Raw genomic sequence first — 19385 nt, 5'->3', positions numbered from 1 at the left:
AAACCCAAACATCGCAATCGCCTCCAAAGAGTTCAAGCAAATAGTTAATAGACAGAAAACCCAGGAGAAATGTTTTATGCGGATATATATCAAGAGTAAAACTGTCACACTGATGACAGCCTAATAATGTAGTGTAGCCGCGACCGCTGAAAATGTGGAAACATTTTCAGGGAATTCCCACAGTACTTCCGTCAGATCATTTGGATGAAAAAACGGAAACCCCCTGGTTCATAGATTAAAGATGGTTCGCAGACTATTTCAGTTAAAGCTACTAACATGCTCCTGCCATTGAAGACAATATGACATTTGTGCCTTTGCATTGGGAATTCGGTTGGACGACACTCCGCTGTAGAGCGAAAGGTTTCGTGGCTGAGCGACTATTTCTCACATCCTGCTTTGTTTCTCGGTACTGTCTGTCGACGATGTGACCGAATCTACAGGCTGCATTTACTGCTGGTAGTAACTTAAAATTGGGCGGCGTGAGGAAATAAACAGCAGGTACGTGTTTTCTGTCGATAACTGCTGGAGAAAAATGTCTGTTTCTCAGATAGAGGCGTGAACGCACTCGGGGACTTTGTCCATTCATTACAGTAGCAACGAACAACTGTAGGCCTCTAAGTTGCTGGACGGAGACACTTTCTTTTGTAGTTGGCCGAGTATCGATACCTCTGTGTAATCGCTTAACACAGCTTGAGTGTACAGCTGATTGTGGTAGCTTAAAGCTGTTTCCACAACTTCGAGTATGGAGTCGTTTAAAGTCTTTACAGTCTCTTTCACTTCTAAGCAGAGGCAGACATTGATACACCCGGGGCTTAGCCTTAAATGGTAGTATGCATGTGTGATGGGGGGATTAATGAAAAGAAAAGAAAGATTAATTGGCTCTGTTGTGAGTTTTGTTCAAAAAAGAATGACTTCATATAGGGAAAAATATATATCACATCTGCAGGACACCTTAAACTAGTTTTTTAATTAAGCAGCAAGGCAGAACAAAGTCGGGGCTGTATCAAGACACAAGGACTAAACCCCAGTTCAACCAGACCCAGAACTGATCCGGAATTAAAACAGGACTACAACAGTTCAAAATCAGGACTACTGAGGACTTAACCAAGACAGAACCAGAATCAGAACTAGATGATAGTAGCACTAAAAATCATCATAGACCTGCACTACACTTATTTTTTAATTCTACCAAAGTCCAATATTTAGATTGAGAAAAGTTTATATAATTATTTATCCTTGTTGTGCAAACAAGCTGCAAAACTTAATAAATGTAGAAGTTGAAAACTAACAAACCTAAAAAGAAACACTAGGTACGAGATACATGAGGACCTGTGATACGGTGATACTTTTGGTAAACAACCATTTGACTAACATGTGTGTCTCACCTGCTCTTGTTCATCTCTCTCTCTGTGCTGACAATCATCAAATATACAGATATTTACAGACTCTTCGGATAAAAACACTTTTTTAATTGTAACATCAAATCAGACTAAATGTTTATTTTTTAGATAAATATAAAACACATTTGTTAACTTTAAGAGTAAAGAGATAAACTGTCTGTATTTCTTAATTGCAAATGGCACCAAATTGTATTCAAACTTGAGCCACACTTATGGAGCTCCACAGTTCTTCTCCTGGTGTTTTGGTTGACATCTCTTGATGTTCCCATGTCACAGAAACAGCCTCTGTGTTTTGCCTTATATGCATCCACAGCTGTGCCACCAGTTTACTCACATGGACTCTACTAACCAATCAGAAGCTTCTTCAGCTCAGAATGGAATCGTCTGGAGTTTTTCTTATTAATTAAGAATAAACTTAGTGTACATGTGCTCCTACATTTGATGAAAGTGATAAAATAGAAGCTCTGTCTCTCTTTATTCTGACATTTAACTAATTCAAAAGATATTTCAATATTTATTTATCCAAAACAAAACAAGTTTACTCTAAATTGATGTTGTGCAGTAAAAAAATGTTCTTGTGTTTTCCATAAAGTGTAAATATCTGGTTTCAGCTGTGAATATACTGCTGTGTATTGAAGTTCCTCTTGTTTTGCATAGAAATATACTGAACAACATACAAAGCATAATATATAAAATAACATCTACCAGAGTTTTTTCTTTGAAAGAAGCTCCTTATGTCCATTCTTGTATATCAGTGCATTACTGAAACCGATTTATTTAGCCGTGGAGGGAAACAACTGAAAATATGAAATAAACACACGTGTAAGCTAAGACTCTCTAAAGAAACAGCATTGTTGTTGTTCGGCTTTTCATTTGTTGATTCACTTGAAGAGCAAGTAACGTAACATGGGTCAAGTGATCACTTTGATATCTTTCATGATTCACCGTCATATTTACATTATTTGTACAGTACGAATGATTTGCTTTGGTACCTGGTCGAACTTCAGTTCTCCTCTGTCTGCCTGGCTGCGTTTCTCCAACAGCTCACTCGCAGGCAGCAGCTGCCCCGCCCCCTCGCTCAGTCACTTAGTGTCTGAGCTCGGATCATACCAATATTAGGGGGGATTTACGCACAGTCGTAAATTCCCACAGTGTGCACTATGTGCTTCGAATATTGTGTGTAGTTTTTGTTTTATACACATGTCAGCCAGGCATCTAACTATGAAAAAATTACACTCCAAAAGACCCCGGGCTTCTGAAAAAACAACCCGGGCTAAGTTGTGCAAACAGGCGTGGCTTAACGGTGCCGTGCAGTAAACGTTCGTTTTCTATTTGAGGTGCTGTAAAGACTTAAATGGGGACTTAATTAATCTGTGGTGTAAAGGTTATTAGTCGTAAAACCGATGGTCATTAGGGTCAATTGTTTAAAACAATTACCACAACTCATGTTCTGGAAAGGCCGCAAACGGGTCAGTTATTTTTGCAGAAGTAGTGTAGAAAAACCGCTGTATGGTTCGCACCAGGACGTGCACACCATAGTAAGCTGAAGCTTGATTTAGACTTCTGCGGGAAATCGACGTCCTAACTCCGTAACCGGAAACTGCTCCGTACACCGCAACCTTCCACGCCTTTAAAGTCATTTTTGTGTGCTGTGACCCGACGTGTAGCTACATTTCTGTGGAGGTGCACGTCAGGTCACGTAGAAGGTTGCAGTGTAGGGTTTAAATGAGTTACAGTTACAGTGAAAGTTACGACGTGAGAGTAATAATAACACGTGTGCCTTCTGTGCCTCACCGGCCTTTTGTTTTTCATTTGGCGTGTACAGCAAAATGTGCCATAAAACCCTCACACAACAAATCAATTAAACTGAGCCCTTTTCAAAGTGATCAAACATTAAATTATTTTCAGGATTGTAACCATTTAAATGCCAGTTTAAGCATTTGAATTGTTAGTATTTTATTGAAAAAACTCACAAAATCCAAAATATTTTCCATATAATAAATAGTTTGGTGATGGGGTATTGGTGGCGACTAGAGTCTTGGACATGTCAAAGATGAGCAACACAATTAATTTGGTTGCATTACTATTTTTTTGTCTAGTGCTCTCCACACGTTTCTGGACAAAAACGCTCCATTCACTCCTGTTCAGTATAAAACCATGCATTCTGTCATGTCAGGGTTTCATTTCAAAGAAAAGTGGTGATGTTTGACATTTTTACTGCGTTCCACCAGTTTCAATCATTTCCCCTGGTGGGCCAATGTATGACATTCTTGTATTTTTGCCAGTCATATTACGGAGCCGTGTGACCACCAGGGAGCCCCGAGAGTGATTTGGAAAGATTTATTGTGCAAACCACAACAACACTGATAACTTCAATAACAGAACCTGTGAAGTGTGAACAAATTTGATGGGCTTTGAATATGTGTGTGTTTGAGAGAAACAGATAAATGGATTGAGAGAGGATGTGTGTGTCTGTGTGTGAGTGTTTGTAGAAAAAATATTGCTATATGAGGATTTTATGGTAGATTTTGTGTGTGTACATTTTTCTTCAGGAAGGTGTGGAAAGGATGCAGAATTTAAGGATGACACAAGGATTAATAATAATAATTCACAATAATCCTTAACATGCCCGGATCATCCAGTTAACTTCAGTAATTAACTTTCTCCAAACCATCAACGTGTATTTCAGACCCCATTCCTACAAGACTGCTCAAAGGAGTTCTACCATTAATTAATCCTTCAATCTTAAATATGACCTATTTATATCTATTAATGGGCAACATACCACAGACCATTCACTTAATAAGCCATAACGTTACCCAGCAGCCTTGGCCCAATTAAATTCTTGAAAGAGTAGTTATCAAACAGCTTAATGATTATCTGCAGAGGTTTTAGAACTCATTAGAGTACAAAAAGCATTAGTGAATGTTAATATGATCTTATGGGCAAGAACAGTGGACTCATCTCTATGCTTATCTCGGTAGACCTCAGTACAGCATTTATTACTGTTGACCATCATATTTTATTACAGAGACCAGAGCATATTAAAGGTCATTAGCTAACGTGTTTGAATCATATCTGGCTAACAGATGGCTAATATCTAATCCAGTTTGTTCATGTAAAGGAGGAGTCTCCTCCAGACACTAAGTTTAATTATAGAGGGTGCTGCGCTAGGCCTAATTCCTAATAATGTACATTACACATGCTCCCCTTAGGCAGTATCATTCAAACGCATAGCACACATTTTCATTGCTATGCAGATGACACCCAGCTTTGTCTGGTGACACACACTGATTGAACTGGAAACATGTCTGAAACACATTAAGGCCTGGATGACGACCTGCTTATAAGAACTAACAATCTGTGATGTTGAAGCAATAACGTGCAACTAAAAGCGTGCTTTTGAGGTGAGTCCACTTAGAAAAGGAATAAAAACATTTCAACATATTTAAAATGCATTAATAAGTAAATAAACACACATTTTCTCTGTCGGGGCAGCAGGGGCTCTGCTGCTGGTGGCAGCCCGGCTTCTTCACTTACAATCAGCCAAAGTCGCTCCTACAGTTAACCTCTGGAGTAGCTTGCACATCATCTTGCTGTACATTGTCTCAACAAATTTTTCAGTGTTTTCCTGAATTGGCTGAACCAAAAAAAGAAAGAAAAAAAATTATATTGCTTATTTGTTTGTTTTCATTTTTCGCTATCATTGCGAACCCTCCTTCAGCTTGTTTTATTTGTTTTGTATCATTTTGCTGTTGTGAGGAGGAATGCTTCCAGCTTTACATCCAGGTACAGAGTGTAGATGTGCCAGTCATTCCACTCAAAAGTGTTATTTAATGTTTCATACTTTTTTATACAGCAAATGGGGAACTGAGATCCTCTGCTGTTCAGAAGAAAGGGTTTTATTGCCAAATGTTGAGCAGGTTTACAACATTAGGAAATTGCTGCGGTGCTTCAGTGCAAACATACTGTCATAAAAATATAAAAATAAGAATTAAAAGTACTAAGTGGATAGATATATACATGATATATACATGAGTGCAGGTGGTGATCAGTGCCAAACATGGAATGATGCAGTGGCAATAAATGGCAATAAATCTGCCATTCAGATGTGCTACTAGCACGTCAGGCCTCCTCTTAGATGCTCAGAGTTTCCGTGTATTTCCAAACTGACATTGTATCATCATGAAACATAAGGGGAACTTCTTTAATGGCAGGATTCTCGTGGTGTCACATCGTTGGCATTATGCTTTTACCCCATTGATAAGAAATAGTTTTCCTTTATCATCTATATTTTTACTCAGTCAATATGTGAACGTCTGTATTTATCAACACAATACACTCAAAATTGACTTCATCTGGTTATCATGCATAAGGAACCTAAAATCTTTACACACACACACACACACACACACACACACACACACACACACACACACACACACACACACACACACACAGGTTTGAATGGTTTAAACATCAGAATTATTAAATTCTAACGCTTATATTCTTATTCAGTTTTACTGAGTCTTGATTAGATTCCTGATTTGATTAAAGCAGGATTAACTATCGGTAGAAACTCACACAGTCACAGCACTCCGTGTTACGTTACACCCACAAAATCTGGATTTGATCAGAATCAGAATACTTTAATAATCCCTAAGGAAATGATGCATGTTACAGTTGCTCCAAGACAACAACAGTAACACACTAAACAAATTAAACAATACAATATATTACAAAGTTTAGAGCGAATTCTTATATTTTGTAATATATATAAACAAGTAGTTCAATATAAATATCAAGAATATTACATAGGCAATTGACATTTAACTCTAATCTGTAAAATAATAATTTTGTCGTTTCTCCTTCTAGGATGGTGACTTTGTAAAAGATCATCGTGAAGCACACAGAAGCCAAAGGCCATAAAAAGCCTGGCCTCGGTACCCTCACAGCCTACCTAGCACATCTGCTGCATAGATGGAGCGGCTGCGCTGGGTGCAGCAATGCTGTCGGCAGCTGCTAGCAGGAGACTCAAGGCGGGGTTGGTACTCCAATGGGCTGCCCAACAGCAGCTTGCTGGACACCCACAGCCCTCGGGGGAGGGTCTGTGGGAAGCAGAGGACGGTATTTCCCCGCAATGGGCGTCACCAACAGGATTATGAACGTGTATCCAGAAACTACAAAAGCAATGCAATCTCCACTACCAAATACACCTTCCTGACTTTCATTCCCATGAATCTGTTCGAGCAGTTTCACAGGTCAGACCTGACAGTTATTTTGTTTTTCAAACATACATATATATATATATATATATATATAACCATTTTTGCTTATCAGCACTGTACTTTTCATTTCTTTGATTTCCTGACTTTTAACAATTTTAGTTACTACAGAGGTTGAATTTAAATTCTTTACAATTTGAGATTTAGATAATGTCGAGCTTCTGGGAGGCTCACCTCTTTGTTAGCTGTGTGATATGTTTTGTCTATTACACATCTTTTCAATGTAGTCTTTGTGGATTAAATTGAGTCAACTGTTGTTGGTGCCATATAAATAAAATTGAATGAAACTGAACTGAATTGATATGTAAACTGGATTAACAGAAGATCCGTACTGGTTATCCAGTACAGCACATCCATTATAACTGGTCACCACTCATTTGGCTTCACTACTGCAGTGACTATATTTTGTTACTTCCATGTACTAATTTGCTCCTCTCTCTGTAGGGCTGCAAACCTCTATTTCCTGTTCTTGACATTGCTAAACTGGGTGCCAGTGGTTGAAGCCTTTCAGAAGGAAATTACTATGATTCCTCTGCTGGTGGTTCTCATAATTATCGCCATCAAAGATGCCCTGGAAGACTTCAGACGCTACTTGTTTGACAAGAAGGTTAACAACAATGTAGTTCGAGTATTCTGTGGGTAAGTGAACCTTTTAGTTTAAGGACCAGTTCATCAGGAAATGCAATTTTCTTACTTGCATTAATATAGATAAGAATAATCCGTGGACTAGAATAGAATAGAATAGAATAGGCCTTTATTGTCATTGTACATTTACAGCGAAATAGTGGGTGCCCCACACCAGCTGTGCTGGAATAAAATATAAATAGCAATCAGGAGAAATCTTTACAATCAAGAGGGATATGTGAGGCACACATTAGAGAAAAAGTTGCATACTGCTTGGAAGTAGTGCAACAAAAAGGAGTCCTTATGTGAGCGGCCTGAGTGATGAGGGTAACTCAGATCATCAGGATTCAGATTGGTGAGACGAGTGGGCAGGGGTGGGGAGTGGGGGGATAGTGTTTGGTAACCAGAGGAAGAAGCTGTTAGTGAGTCTGGAGCTATGGGACCTGATTGACCTGAGGCGCCGACCGGAGTCCAGCAGATCAAACAGGTGGTGGGCGGGGTGTGAGGGTCGCCTGTGATGGCGCTGGTTTTCCTGAGACAAGAGGAGCTGGCGATGGCCTCAGTTGTGGCTCCTGCGTAACAAACATCCAGGCACCCTAGGAGGAGAGCACGCTCTCTCCACTGAAGAGCCGTAGAAAGCCAGCAGCAGCTCCTGGTCCAGGTTACTCCTCCTCAGGACACGGAGGAAGTGCAGCCACTGCTGGGTCTTCTTTACCAGGGCGATGGTGTTTGTGGGTCCACCTAAGCTCTGTGGAGATGTGGGTGCCCAGAATCCTGAAGGTGGAGACAGATTCCACCCGTTCTCAGGAGCACAGATTGCAAAAGTACAGACTTTGTTTAGTTAAGTAGAAGTACAGATACCTGTGTTAGAAAATACTCCAGTAAAAGGTCCTCATCATTGAAAGAGTGTCCACTGGCCTGTAGGTGTAAATAGACTGCAGAGTCCTGGCCTGACGAGGTGGCTCTTCTGTGTTGGGCCATCCTCTTAGCCAGAGGTTGTTTGGTTTCCCCGATGTATAAATCCTGGCAATCCTCCTGCACTTAACAACTATGTTACTCTGTTTGTGTCGGGGGACCTGATCTTTGGGGTGGACCAATTTTTGGCGCAGTGTGTTTTGGGGTTTAAAAGCCACAGAGACCCGGTGTTTAGAAAAAATGCGTCTCAACTGCTCCGATACTCCTGACACGTACGGGATCACTACAGGTTTTCTCTTGGGCAGCGGTTGTCTGTCTCTCCTGGATCATCTGCAGCTTTCTTTAGGAGCCTTCCCAGCTTTGACAAAAGTCCAGCTGGGATAACCACATTTACTCAGGGCCTTCTTGATGTTCTTCTGCCTCCCTGGCTGCTGTGTCTGTGGGGATGGTGTTCACTCTGTGTTGTAGCGTCCTGATGACTCCCAGTTTGTGCTCCAGTGGATGATGAGAGTCAAACCTTAAATACTGATCTGTATGTGTAGGTTTACTGTACACGCCAGCTTTAGATGTCCCCCATTACTGATGGAAATCTCACAGTCTAAGAAGGCTAACCTGCCACTTTTCATATCCTCCCTTTGATGTCTTGGTCCACCAAGTTAATGTGATCAGTGAATTGTGCAAATGTCCTGTTTATCAGGTTGGGGAAACCTGCAGTCAGCTGAGATTGAAGAAGTCCCATTGATGTATCAGTCTTTACTTTGAATTCTCTGCATTATTGCTGAGTACTTCTGAGTACTTTCATGCAACATTTCAATAACACAAGTTTGTATATTTTGGTATGCAGGACATTTCACAATATGAAAAATGATCAAAACAGATAATAAACAAATCCCACGTATGATCCATCTCTGAGTGAAGTTAGCGCTCTTTCTTTTCTCTCCCTGTCAAATACAGCAACTGGACCTTTACCTAGCAACACACCGTGCGACAAACTGCAGACAGTTTGTGTGTTTGCTGATGTTTGTTGAGCTGATAGAAACGGTGAATTTAAAATGACCTGACACTTAAAAAGAACATCACTCCCCTCATACTTCTTCCTCTTCTATCCCGCTAGCTAGATTTTGTAGTTCCGCAAACACAACAGGACACCTGCACTCATTCTGGCCCTCTAACTCCAGGGTATAAACACTGTAAGTGATGCAGCTGAACCAAAAGTAACCAGTCTGTTTTGAAGTAGAAAGTACAGATATTTGTTTCAAAATGTAGGCAGTAAAAGTAAAAAGGTAGCAGAAAAAAGTAAAGTACAGATGGCTCAAAATTTTATGTACGTACAGTAACCAAGTATTTATACTTTGTTGCTTCCCACCTGTCTGTGCCTCATGAAGTCCGTTAGGAGTTCTTTTGTTTTAAGGACATTCAGCTATACTAAATGAATGAACTTGTTAAAGTGCTGCCTGTAAAGGTGTGAGCTGGGCAGGAAGTGAAGCTTTCTGTATTCTAATGCTCATCTGGTCGAGCCTTCCTGTGTGGAGTTTGCATGTTTGCTCTGCCCACAATCAGCCGTTTTTGCAGCAGTATTAATTTGTGCAAATCTTATAAAGCTAAGCAGTGACAGTGCTCAAGCCCTCTGACTGCTTTCTTAATCCTGTGCTCATGGCAACCACAGCATTCATCGCTGAAAGCTTTCACTGCACTCTCATCAGTCAAATGAAGACATGCTCAGTCTCTTATATAACCAAGGTCTGAAAAAGCTGAGCCTGGCTCTCAGTCACAATATACATTTAAAAAATAGATGGTTTCTGTAACCTCTGCCAATGGGGACATGGGTGCTGCCAGTGACTGCACTGTAGATCTCACATTTTACAGTCAAACATAGAAAAACAATGTAAAACTCCTTCTGCTCAGTGGACAAGGACTCATCTGATCTTAAGGGGACTGTCAGGAAACAATCTTTGCTTTGTGACTCTGCTGTCTGGTGTATCTGATCTGTGTTTTCTGGCAGTTGTAAAACTTGAACTTTGAGTTTCTTTACAGCACTGCTTCCCTTTAGAGGAGTGGCAGTGAATTCTGTAAGACTGTCAGCTGTCTTTTGATCATTCCCACCTTGCCTTCCACAGCCGTGATAGGTATGATAGGAAAAGGAAAACAGTTCTACAGCAGGATGAGTAAGAAGAAAGAACAGAATAAAAGCTGAAGGAGAATATTTTTCAGATTAGAGCTGTATGCAGTCATGGAAAATTAAGGCTTACGATTAGGGACAAATTGACAAACATTATCGGCTGCAACAGTGGACTCATGAACAGCACGGAGCAACCATCCTGCCCTCATGCTACCAAGGAGCACCACCGGATGAAGAGGACCGTGGTACCTTCCTTCACAGAGAATGAGGAACTGAAGGAGCTCCTACAGCTGTATAAAAGCAACAAGATCCGGACAACAAAGTATTCCTTTCTGTCCTTTCTGCCCAAGAATGTTTTTGAGCAGCTCCACCGGTTCGCTAACGTCTACTTCATTTTCCTTGCTGCACTAAACTTTGTCCCTGTTGTGGAAGCCTTTCAGCCAGAGATCGCTCTGGTTCCTATTGTACTGGTGCTGTCATTAACAGCTCTGAAGGATATCTGCGAAGATTCCCGCAGGTTTAAGACTGATCGTTTGATCAATGGGCTTCTGTGTCGTGTTTACAGCAGGTAGGGTCAATTTTATTATAATGGCCCTGAATATACTGGTCCCTTTAAAGATGGTATGTTTTGTCATGTCAAGCACTTCAGTCACTTAGCTGTAATATATTCGTAGGTAATATAGTATTAATTAATTTTTTTACAGTTCCTATGGTCACAGATGAACCTTGAAATATCACAGCATTGGCTAAAAACATGTACATATCAACTATATTGTAGTCTACAGGGAAATTATGCATTAGTGTATTTCACCCTGCTCTGTGCTGTTAAACCAGATGTGGTCAAAGGTGGGTCAAGACTTCCACTAAAGCAGGTTCCACAAAACAGGAACTGACAAGTCCAACAACTCTTTGGATGTTTAACTTTTCAGAAATATTCATAAGTAACTTCTAACAATGTAACTTATATTTGACAAAAAACATGACAGTGGGTTTTACAGAAAGCAGCGTTTACAGTATTCACAAATAAACTCAACTTTGTTACTCACTTCTGCTGATTACTAAGTATTAATACTAATTTTCAAGTATTTGCACTTTACTTGAGTATTTATGTTTCTGACAACTTTTTACTTTCACTCCCCACATTTCTACACAAGTATCTGTACTTTCTACTCCTCACACTTACAAAACAAGTCATTACTTTAAGTTCAGCTGTATCATTTATAGTTTATACTCAGGGCTTAAAGTGGGGCAAAGGTGTTGTAGTCAGAAGTACTCGTCTAAAATAAAGAAAAGAAAAAAGTTGTGATTGCTGCACTTCAGCATCTAGCCCCACAGAAGAAGAGTGAGCTTGGAGGGAGCAACATTTAGTTTTTTAACTGTTAGAACATTTCAAATGCAACATTTCTAATATTAGCTCAACATCACCAAACGACGAATTGTCTGTGTGCAGTTTGCTGCACAGTGTGTTGCTAGCTAAAGGTCTAGCTGCTGTATTTCTAAGGAGAGAAGAGGGATTACTTCACTAACAGATGGACAAAGTTGCAAGAAAGACATTGCAGGAAAGAAGAGAGATCAGATTTAAAGCTAACGGCTGCTCAGTGACAATTAATAAACCGCAGATTTAAAGAGTGCATGTAAAATAATCATTTTTCATTACACATATATATTAGGGGTGCAACGATACACTAAATTCACGGTTCGATATCTTTTCGATAAAAAAAAAGTTCATGCCTTTTTAATTTGTCATTTATTAAAATTATAAATATGTATTTTAACTCATAAGTACAGTTTTTAAATTTAATGTTGCTGAAACAAAAAAATAATGAGAAAAAAAAATCGGATCGAGAAATCCCTCATCTTTGGAAAAGAGAGTTTATTACAGAGAAATGTCTCCTTCCAAAATAAAAGCTATACTATACGCTTCTTCTGGGCTATATTCTCAGCAGCATATTAAACATATCAGGTCCCCATAAGGAGAATCCTGTGCTAACGGCTGTCTAAATGACTCGGGTAAAGTTTGTAGCATGCGTGCTTGTTGTTTTTGTCTGCTTCCACTTGTCTTCGCACTAGGATGATGTCGGAGTAAATGTGCAGTCATATTCGTTGTGTTCCCACTAGTGCTGTCAGCGTTAATCTGAAATGACCTTAACGCCACAACACGGCAAATCTCCGTTAACGAGCTACCGCGGATCGCCCCGTGCCTGGGGCTGGACGGCGTCAACACGTTAACGAGCTAACTGCGCTAACGCACTAGTTTCCAAGAATTGAGCATTGCGTGGCAGATCCAACATACTGTTTTACTTTAGTCCATGACAGCTTACCTTCAGGGTCATACGTCACATGAAAACCAAGATACTTCCAAACGCCAGATCTGAATGAGATCCTGTGCAGCCTAGACGCAGTAGTTGAACGCAGATCCACTGAGCACTCACAGACGGCATCGTCGGAAGAAAAGTTGATAAAATAAATTTAAAATTTTGTATTGTTCGATACACATGCGTACCGAACCGAAAGCACTGTATCGAACGGTTCAATGTTGTGTTTAGAATACCCCTCCTGACTTGACTGACAGTTTGGCAGAACTGCTTTAAGCCAACCAAAAAGTCTTCTGCCATCATCTGGCCGAAGGTTTTTGCCAGAGATGCTGTCTTGCTTGGCCTGCTGGTACCTGTCAGCAGGGTGCTGGAGCCTCTGGGTACTCATTGGCACGGCTTCTTTAATCTCCGGTGTCCACCACCTGGTTCTGGGATTACAGCCACAAGAGGTGCCAACAAACTTGTTTTCTTTGATTGATACTTAATTCTCTCTCTCTCTCTCTCTTTGTCCCATAGCACACAGCAATCCTACGTTGACCAGTGCTGGAAAAATGTTCAAGTTGGGGACTTTGTTCATTTGTCCTGTAATGAAATTATCCCAGCTGACATGTTGCTGCTGTATTCCTCTGACCCTCATGGGGTTTGTTACATTGAAACTGCCAACCTAGATGGGGAGACCAACCTGAAACAGAGACAAGTCGTTTCAGACTTCCCACTGCAGGTAATACATTTGACACGTCTGACAGATTTTTTTTTTTTTGGTGAAAGTTTTTTTTTTAAATAACTCAAAAACCGTAGAAGGTGTCACAGTCTGGCAGAGGCAGACTGTATGGAGTGATGCAGAGGACCCAAAATGCAGACAAAATGGAACAAAACTTGAATTAACAACGAGCCGTTTAATGAGGCTGGTAAAAAAGGTACAAACAAAGGGCAAGGCAAACTGAAATAAAACTAACATTAACCTAATCTGGGAGAACTAAACAAACAACATGAAAAACCTGGACATGAAACATGGCGTGAATAACAGACAACCTGACAAAGAATGAACCGAAACACACAGACTAAATACACACAAGGGTGATTAGGGGAAGTGGAAACACATGGGGAAACAGCTGACACTAACGAGACAAAGGAAGCAAAGCTGACTACACTGACGTAGGACATGGACCTTCAAAATAAAAGAGGAAACATGAGACGCAGACATGACAATACAAACTTGACAACATAAGACAAACAGCATGAAACACAAAGGGCAAAGGGAGGCTAAAACACAGGGGTAGAAGACTCAAGGGGAATGAACAAATGAACTTAGATAACCTAATGAACTTAAACATAAACATAAAAAGAAAAACTAAAAGTCAAAATGCTGGGTCAGAAGACCCAGGATCGTGACAGAAGGTGGTTTTGTAGGCACACTCATGCTGCTCAGTTTGGTGTGACAACAATGTCTGCAGGACAAATGGTGTGGGAGAAATTCAGCCTAAAGGGAAGAGAGGTTGGTCTCTCCATTCAAAGTCAATGTGACTCTATCAATAGAAAAAGTGGAACATTTCAGAAACTATCAAATCTCAACAGTCTGAATAGAAGCTCGCAGCACACAAAGGAGCTGTTGCTTTGCAGCAATGCCACTAATAAGAGGGACTCTTACACAACAGTGTGTGCTAGTCTTTTCTTTTGTGTGTTTGTGTCTTCGCTTACTTGACTTTCTACATGTATTTATTTGCATGTTTGATAGAAAGTGTCTGTGTTGCAGGGAGAAGAGTTCACTCCTGAGAGTTTCCACAGTCGTATTGAGTGTGAGAACCCCAACAATGACCTCAGCAGGTTTAGAGGTTACATGTGAGTCTCTTTTTATTCGAGTGTTTTAACACATTTGTTTATTTGTCTGTTTGGAGTTGATGTCACCTTGTCGTGGAAACACGGTGACGATCAAAAATAGACTTTTGTCAGCTGCCTGGCTGGATTATTTAGGAACACATTGTACGGCAAATATTTTAATTTGACAAGTGAGTGTCTTTTTTTATTATTTGATGTCAGCCCTTTTTACTTTTCCCGGAGTCAATATCCATGTGTCAGGGTTTCCTCAGACCGCCTTTTAGTTTCCAGTTCAAGTGGTCAAAATGAGCACTGCTCATAGAGAGGCTGGTATTCACTGTATTGCCAACTGTTTTTGTCTTTGTATGAGTTTGTGTGTGTATTTTGTTTCACAGGGAGCACTCAAATGGGGTTCGTGTAGGCCTCCATAGTGGCAACCTGTTGCTCAGGAGCTGCACCATACGCAACACTGAAACGGTGGTAGGCATCGTAGTCTATGCTGGTAAGCTTGCAGTTTTATTTTGTCACATCTGAACATTAACAGTTACACTGGCTTTTTTCCAAAGTTTAAAACAAATTACATCCATAAAAGAAATGGAATTTCTTTTCATAAGAAAAACTGAAAATGTTGTTTCAACACAACATTTTACTCGTTAATTTGCGCATATTGGCCTCTTACTTTGTTTTTGTTTTTTTTCCCATATATTTTTATTGAAATTTTTTATAGTGCAATACAAACAAATGCTGAACACCCTCACATTCACACACCCATCCATACATCAAACCTGCCTACATCACATTCAAATGTAGAAATGAGCATCGTTCTCACAGTAATACAAAAATACAATGGGTTAGGATGGACAACATTTTCCCTTCCTTCCCTTCTTTTTCATAAATGTCCTTCATCCCCACTCCCTAAAATATCCATATATGGCTTCCACATATTCACAAAGTCCCAGTGTTTGCCCTTGGCAATATATGTTAGTCTTTCCAGGCCTAGAGAGATTGCAATTTCCTTCTTCCAGAGTCCCATGGAGGGAGCATCCATACTCTTCCAACATAGCGCAGTGGCTTGAAGTAATCCATAGTCCAGTAATTTAGTTTTTTCCCCCGATTGCTTAAATTCCCTTGGATATATTCCAAGTACACAGAGTTTTCCTTTTAAAGGGATTTTTACCCTAAACACTTCGGACAGATATTTGATAACATCTTTTTAGGACACTCCCATAGACAATGAAGAAGAGTCCCTTTTTCAACTAAACATTTAGTACAGATCCGGAATATCATTGGACATATGATGAAGCTTGACAGGTGTTATATAGGTTCTCATGAGAAATTTATATTGCAGTAGTTTAAAGCGTGTGTTTGTTTGTTTTTGTGCTTTTAAGCAAGCCTGGTTCCAGTTGTTTTCATCTATGTCCTCTTGGATCTCGCTTCTCCAAGCATCCAGTTTATCTGCTGCTGAGTCTTTGGAGGAAAGCATCAGTAAATTATAATATACAGAGAGAAAACCTTTCCCTTTTGTGTTCTTAATGCATGCCTCCTCTATTTTTGTTAATGGTGGAAGTTCAGCAATCCTTTGCAGTTTTGATGACAAATAGTTTTTCAATTGTAAATATTTAAAAAAGTGCTTTGGGGGTATTAAATATTTTATACATAACTGATCAAATGTGAGCAGCATGCCGTCTGCATATAGGTCTTTCATTTTTTGAATGCCTTTATTTTTCCAAATTTTAAATCCTCCATCACTTTTACCTGGTGTGAACTTTCAGCCACAGGAGACCAATAATACACAACCAACTGGCTGCAACAGTTTACAGGAACATCTGCACCTCGTATGCACTAAATTTCCCACTGAGAGTCAACACCAAAGGTAGTTGAGAACAACAGGGCTAACGTCCTGACGATGGAAAAACTGGAGAAGTGTGGCTCAAGCAGATTTCGAGATATCATAAACTCTTTTTATTTGAAAAACTTGTATGTTTAGTTATAGTAAGTTTTTATGTGGTAAAAGCGGTTTAGCTATCTCTTTTACTTGAACCTTATGTGCTCGAAGTCATACTAAACAGAACATTAAGTTATGCTCATTCTAAATGGAGAATTTCCCACTTACAAGTTGTTATCCATGAGACTGCAGTTTCGATAGCAGATCCGTCCCTGGCTCATCACATTCAGCTTTAAAACACCAAGACTGGGACAGAGAAAACGTCCAGCTCGAGGCTTTATATGGGAACCGTACCAGTGCCTCCATCTGTCTTTTCATACTTATTGTCCATGGTAACCCCACGCCCAGGAATCATCACTGTTTATTACTTTGTGAAATATAAATATATAAATAGGGTTAGGGTCAACGTTCTGTTGATCTGTATTCTTAAACTGTTCCAGGAAAAGACAATTATAAATAGCCACTGTTCATAATAAGTCTCATCTTGGCTTCTCGATGCCATACATGATCAAAGAAAAGCCAGAGACCAGAAAATCTTTGCCAAAGATTTGGCGAAAATGTCCACTGGTAATGACTCGATTCAATTTTGACTGTTGGAAGTTGCTCTGTCTTGTAGAGTAACAGGAAGTGAAGACATTTACAGTTGTGTGAAAAAATGTTTGCCCGAGTTCCTGTTTTGTTTTGTTTTTTTTACGTTTTTTACACTTGAATGGACATGTTTATTATTAAGGGGAAAAAACCCAAACCCACATGGCCCTGTGTAAAAACCTACAGTAATAACTGTAAGGCCTGATTACAGCCATGCCCGTTCTCAATCAAGAAATCGCTTAAATAGGACCTGCCTGACAAAGTGTAGTAGACCAAAAGCTCCTCAAAACGTCCTTATTAATGGTTTTTAAACACACAAATTACCTGATTTCCCACTTTAGAATTTCATGAATTTTAGTTAATAAAAAGCTGCCATGTCTCAATATTAAAAACTATTTACAGCAAAAACAATGTTATTAGTTGTACATGCTTATCACTTATTACTTTGCAGAGTTTGACCAAAGCGACTGAGGAAGCTGCGTTAAAAGATTTAGAGGCTGTAAAACATGTTGACTTGTGTATGAATAAAGAGTGCTGTTCCCGTCTTGCTTATGTAGTTTCAACAGATTAAGTCTTCATAGATGGCTGTGTTCTTCTCTTGTTATGGACTCAGGTCATGAGACTAAAGCCATGATGAACAACAGCGGGCCGAGGTATAAGCGCAGTAAGCTGGAGAAGCACCTGAATACAGACATCCTTTGGTGTGTGGTCCTACTCTTCGTTATGTGCCTGACTGCTGCTATAGGTCTGTACTGACACTGCTGTATCACAGCTCTCACTTGACAACAGCTTTGACTGGTCACAGTATTCTTCTGATGGAAACTTTGTAATAGTGCACATTGTATGTTGCCGATAAGAGCAGCGAGGAATGGCCAGTAAGGATTTCATTTGTGTTCAGGCCACGGCCTCTGGATGAACAGCTTTAAAGAATCCATCTTCCAGGTCGATACTGAGACGCCTCCTGCCCTGGCTGGATTCTATATATTCTGGACTATGGTCATTGTGTTGCAGGTATGTTAACTTCAGACTTGGGCCTCTCATTTGCTGCTAGTGTGGTCTTTTCTAGGATAACCAAAACAATTTTAAAATGACACAAACTTGATGGTGTAAAATCACAGGAACCTGTGCTTGAATTTTTTAGAAGGATTAATGCTTTTTGTTCAACAGGTGCTGATCCCAATTTCTCTATACGTGTCCATTGAGATTGTGAAACTAGGCCAGATCTACTTCATCCACAACGACCTATCCTTGTACAACAAACAGCTGGACTCTAGGATCCAGTGCCGTGCTCTCAACATTACCGAGGACCTCGGTCAGATTCAGTACCTGTTCTCTGATAAAACAGGAACGCTGACAGAAAATAAGATGGTGTTTCGCCGCTGCAGTATCTTTGGAGTTGAATATCCTCATGAGGAAAATGGTAGAAACCGCTATTATTGCTAGAATGCTTTGAATTTCATTGACTTCTGTTGTTAACATATTTTCAGCATTGAAGGGAATTCTGTAATTACAGTAGGAATGCAGCTAGGACGATGAGTGCTTACACAACAGCATTTATACAGACAAGATGTTCACCTTGTCTTTAGTGCCTTAAACTTTTGTACAATGTTGTCTTTAGTTGAGGTCATTGTCTAGAATATCGTTGTCACTCAATATCACAAACTAAACTTCTTCATGGAATTCCACAGACACAAAGGAGTAAAACAAAGAACAGCATGAAACAAAAACATTTTCATCTGAATGTTTTTGCTTCTCCGTAGTGTATTTGTTTTTGATCATTATCCCTCTGTGAAAACCACCTTACTGTCGTAGAGGACTGTGTGTCTTGGAGCTGTGTTGTCAGGGGCTTTGTTTTCTGTAAGGTCTCACTAGGCAAAGTTGTCCTGGGTGAAGGCCAGGTGAAAAGCAATTCATTGACTCCTGTGAAATGAAGAAAACCAAGCAATCAGTTCACGCTGGCCAGGATACAGTTGCCACACCCCCACCCTGAGGCCAAGTTTGGGTTGGGGGCCCAGGGAGAGTGCCTGGTAGGCGGCCTTTAGCCTGTGGGGCCCGGTCAGGTGTAGCCTGAGGAAACAACAAGGGTCTGTCTATCCCCCGGCCTGCTGCCTGGTTTTCCCAGAGGACAAGAGGGTTGCTTTCCGGCACCCTTGGGTTGTTGAATGGGAGTGGACTGTCAAGCTGAAGGAGTTTTATTCAGCTTGGTTAGCCTGTGAGACTCTGGAGGCAGCTAACAATTAAAAGCAGGCCAGGTTTGGCAATGGCTGAAATTGCTGAACTCAGGTGTGGGAGTAGTTACCGGTCACCTCAAAGCAATTCTTTGAGGTGACTAAGGAGGCGAAAGCAGTGCTCTGCTCAAACATGCATAATGCAGTTAAG

At 40.2% G+C, this 19385-nt stretch overlaps 1 protein-coding gene across 1 annotated transcript in view; it reads left to right on the top strand.

Moving 5' to 3' along the window:
• The first annotated feature begins 69 nt into the window (after positions 1–69).
• Positions 70–19385, top strand: part of atp10d (ATPase phospholipid transporting 10D) — a 42122-nt gene continuing 22806 nt past the window's right edge. The window contains exons 1-9 of the mRNA XM_086273701.1: positions 70–498; positions 6276–6661; positions 7130–7324; positions 13175–13379; positions 14412–14497; positions 14869–14975; positions 17620–17751; positions 17905–18017; positions 18174–18426. Of these exons, the coding sequence (XP_086129827.1) occupies positions 6381–6661; positions 7130–7324; positions 13175–13379; positions 14412–14497; positions 14869–14975; positions 17620–17751; positions 17905–18017; positions 18174–18426 (1372 nt within the window). The 5' untranslated portion in view covers positions 70–498; positions 6276–6380. The remainder of the gene's footprint in view (positions 499–6275; positions 6662–7129; positions 7325–13174; positions 13380–14411; positions 14498–14868; positions 14976–17619; positions 17752–17904; positions 18018–18173; positions 18427–19385) is intronic.

This window comes from Aulonocara sp. 'chitande type north' Nkhata Bay, linkage group LG19 (assembly GCF_057382095.1).
Source record: "Aulonocara sp. 'chitande type north' Nkhata Bay isolate Kocher_YH1m ecotype deep benthic linkage group LG19, A_spYH_male_GT1.1, whole genome shotgun sequence".
Classification (NCBI taxonomy): Eukaryota; Metazoa; Chordata; class Actinopteri; order Cichliformes; family Cichlidae; genus Aulonocara; species Aulonocara sp. 'chitande type north' Nkhata Bay.
The sequence above is the reverse complement of the archived record's forward strand: the minus strand, read 5'-3'. Positions and strand labels throughout refer to the sequence as shown.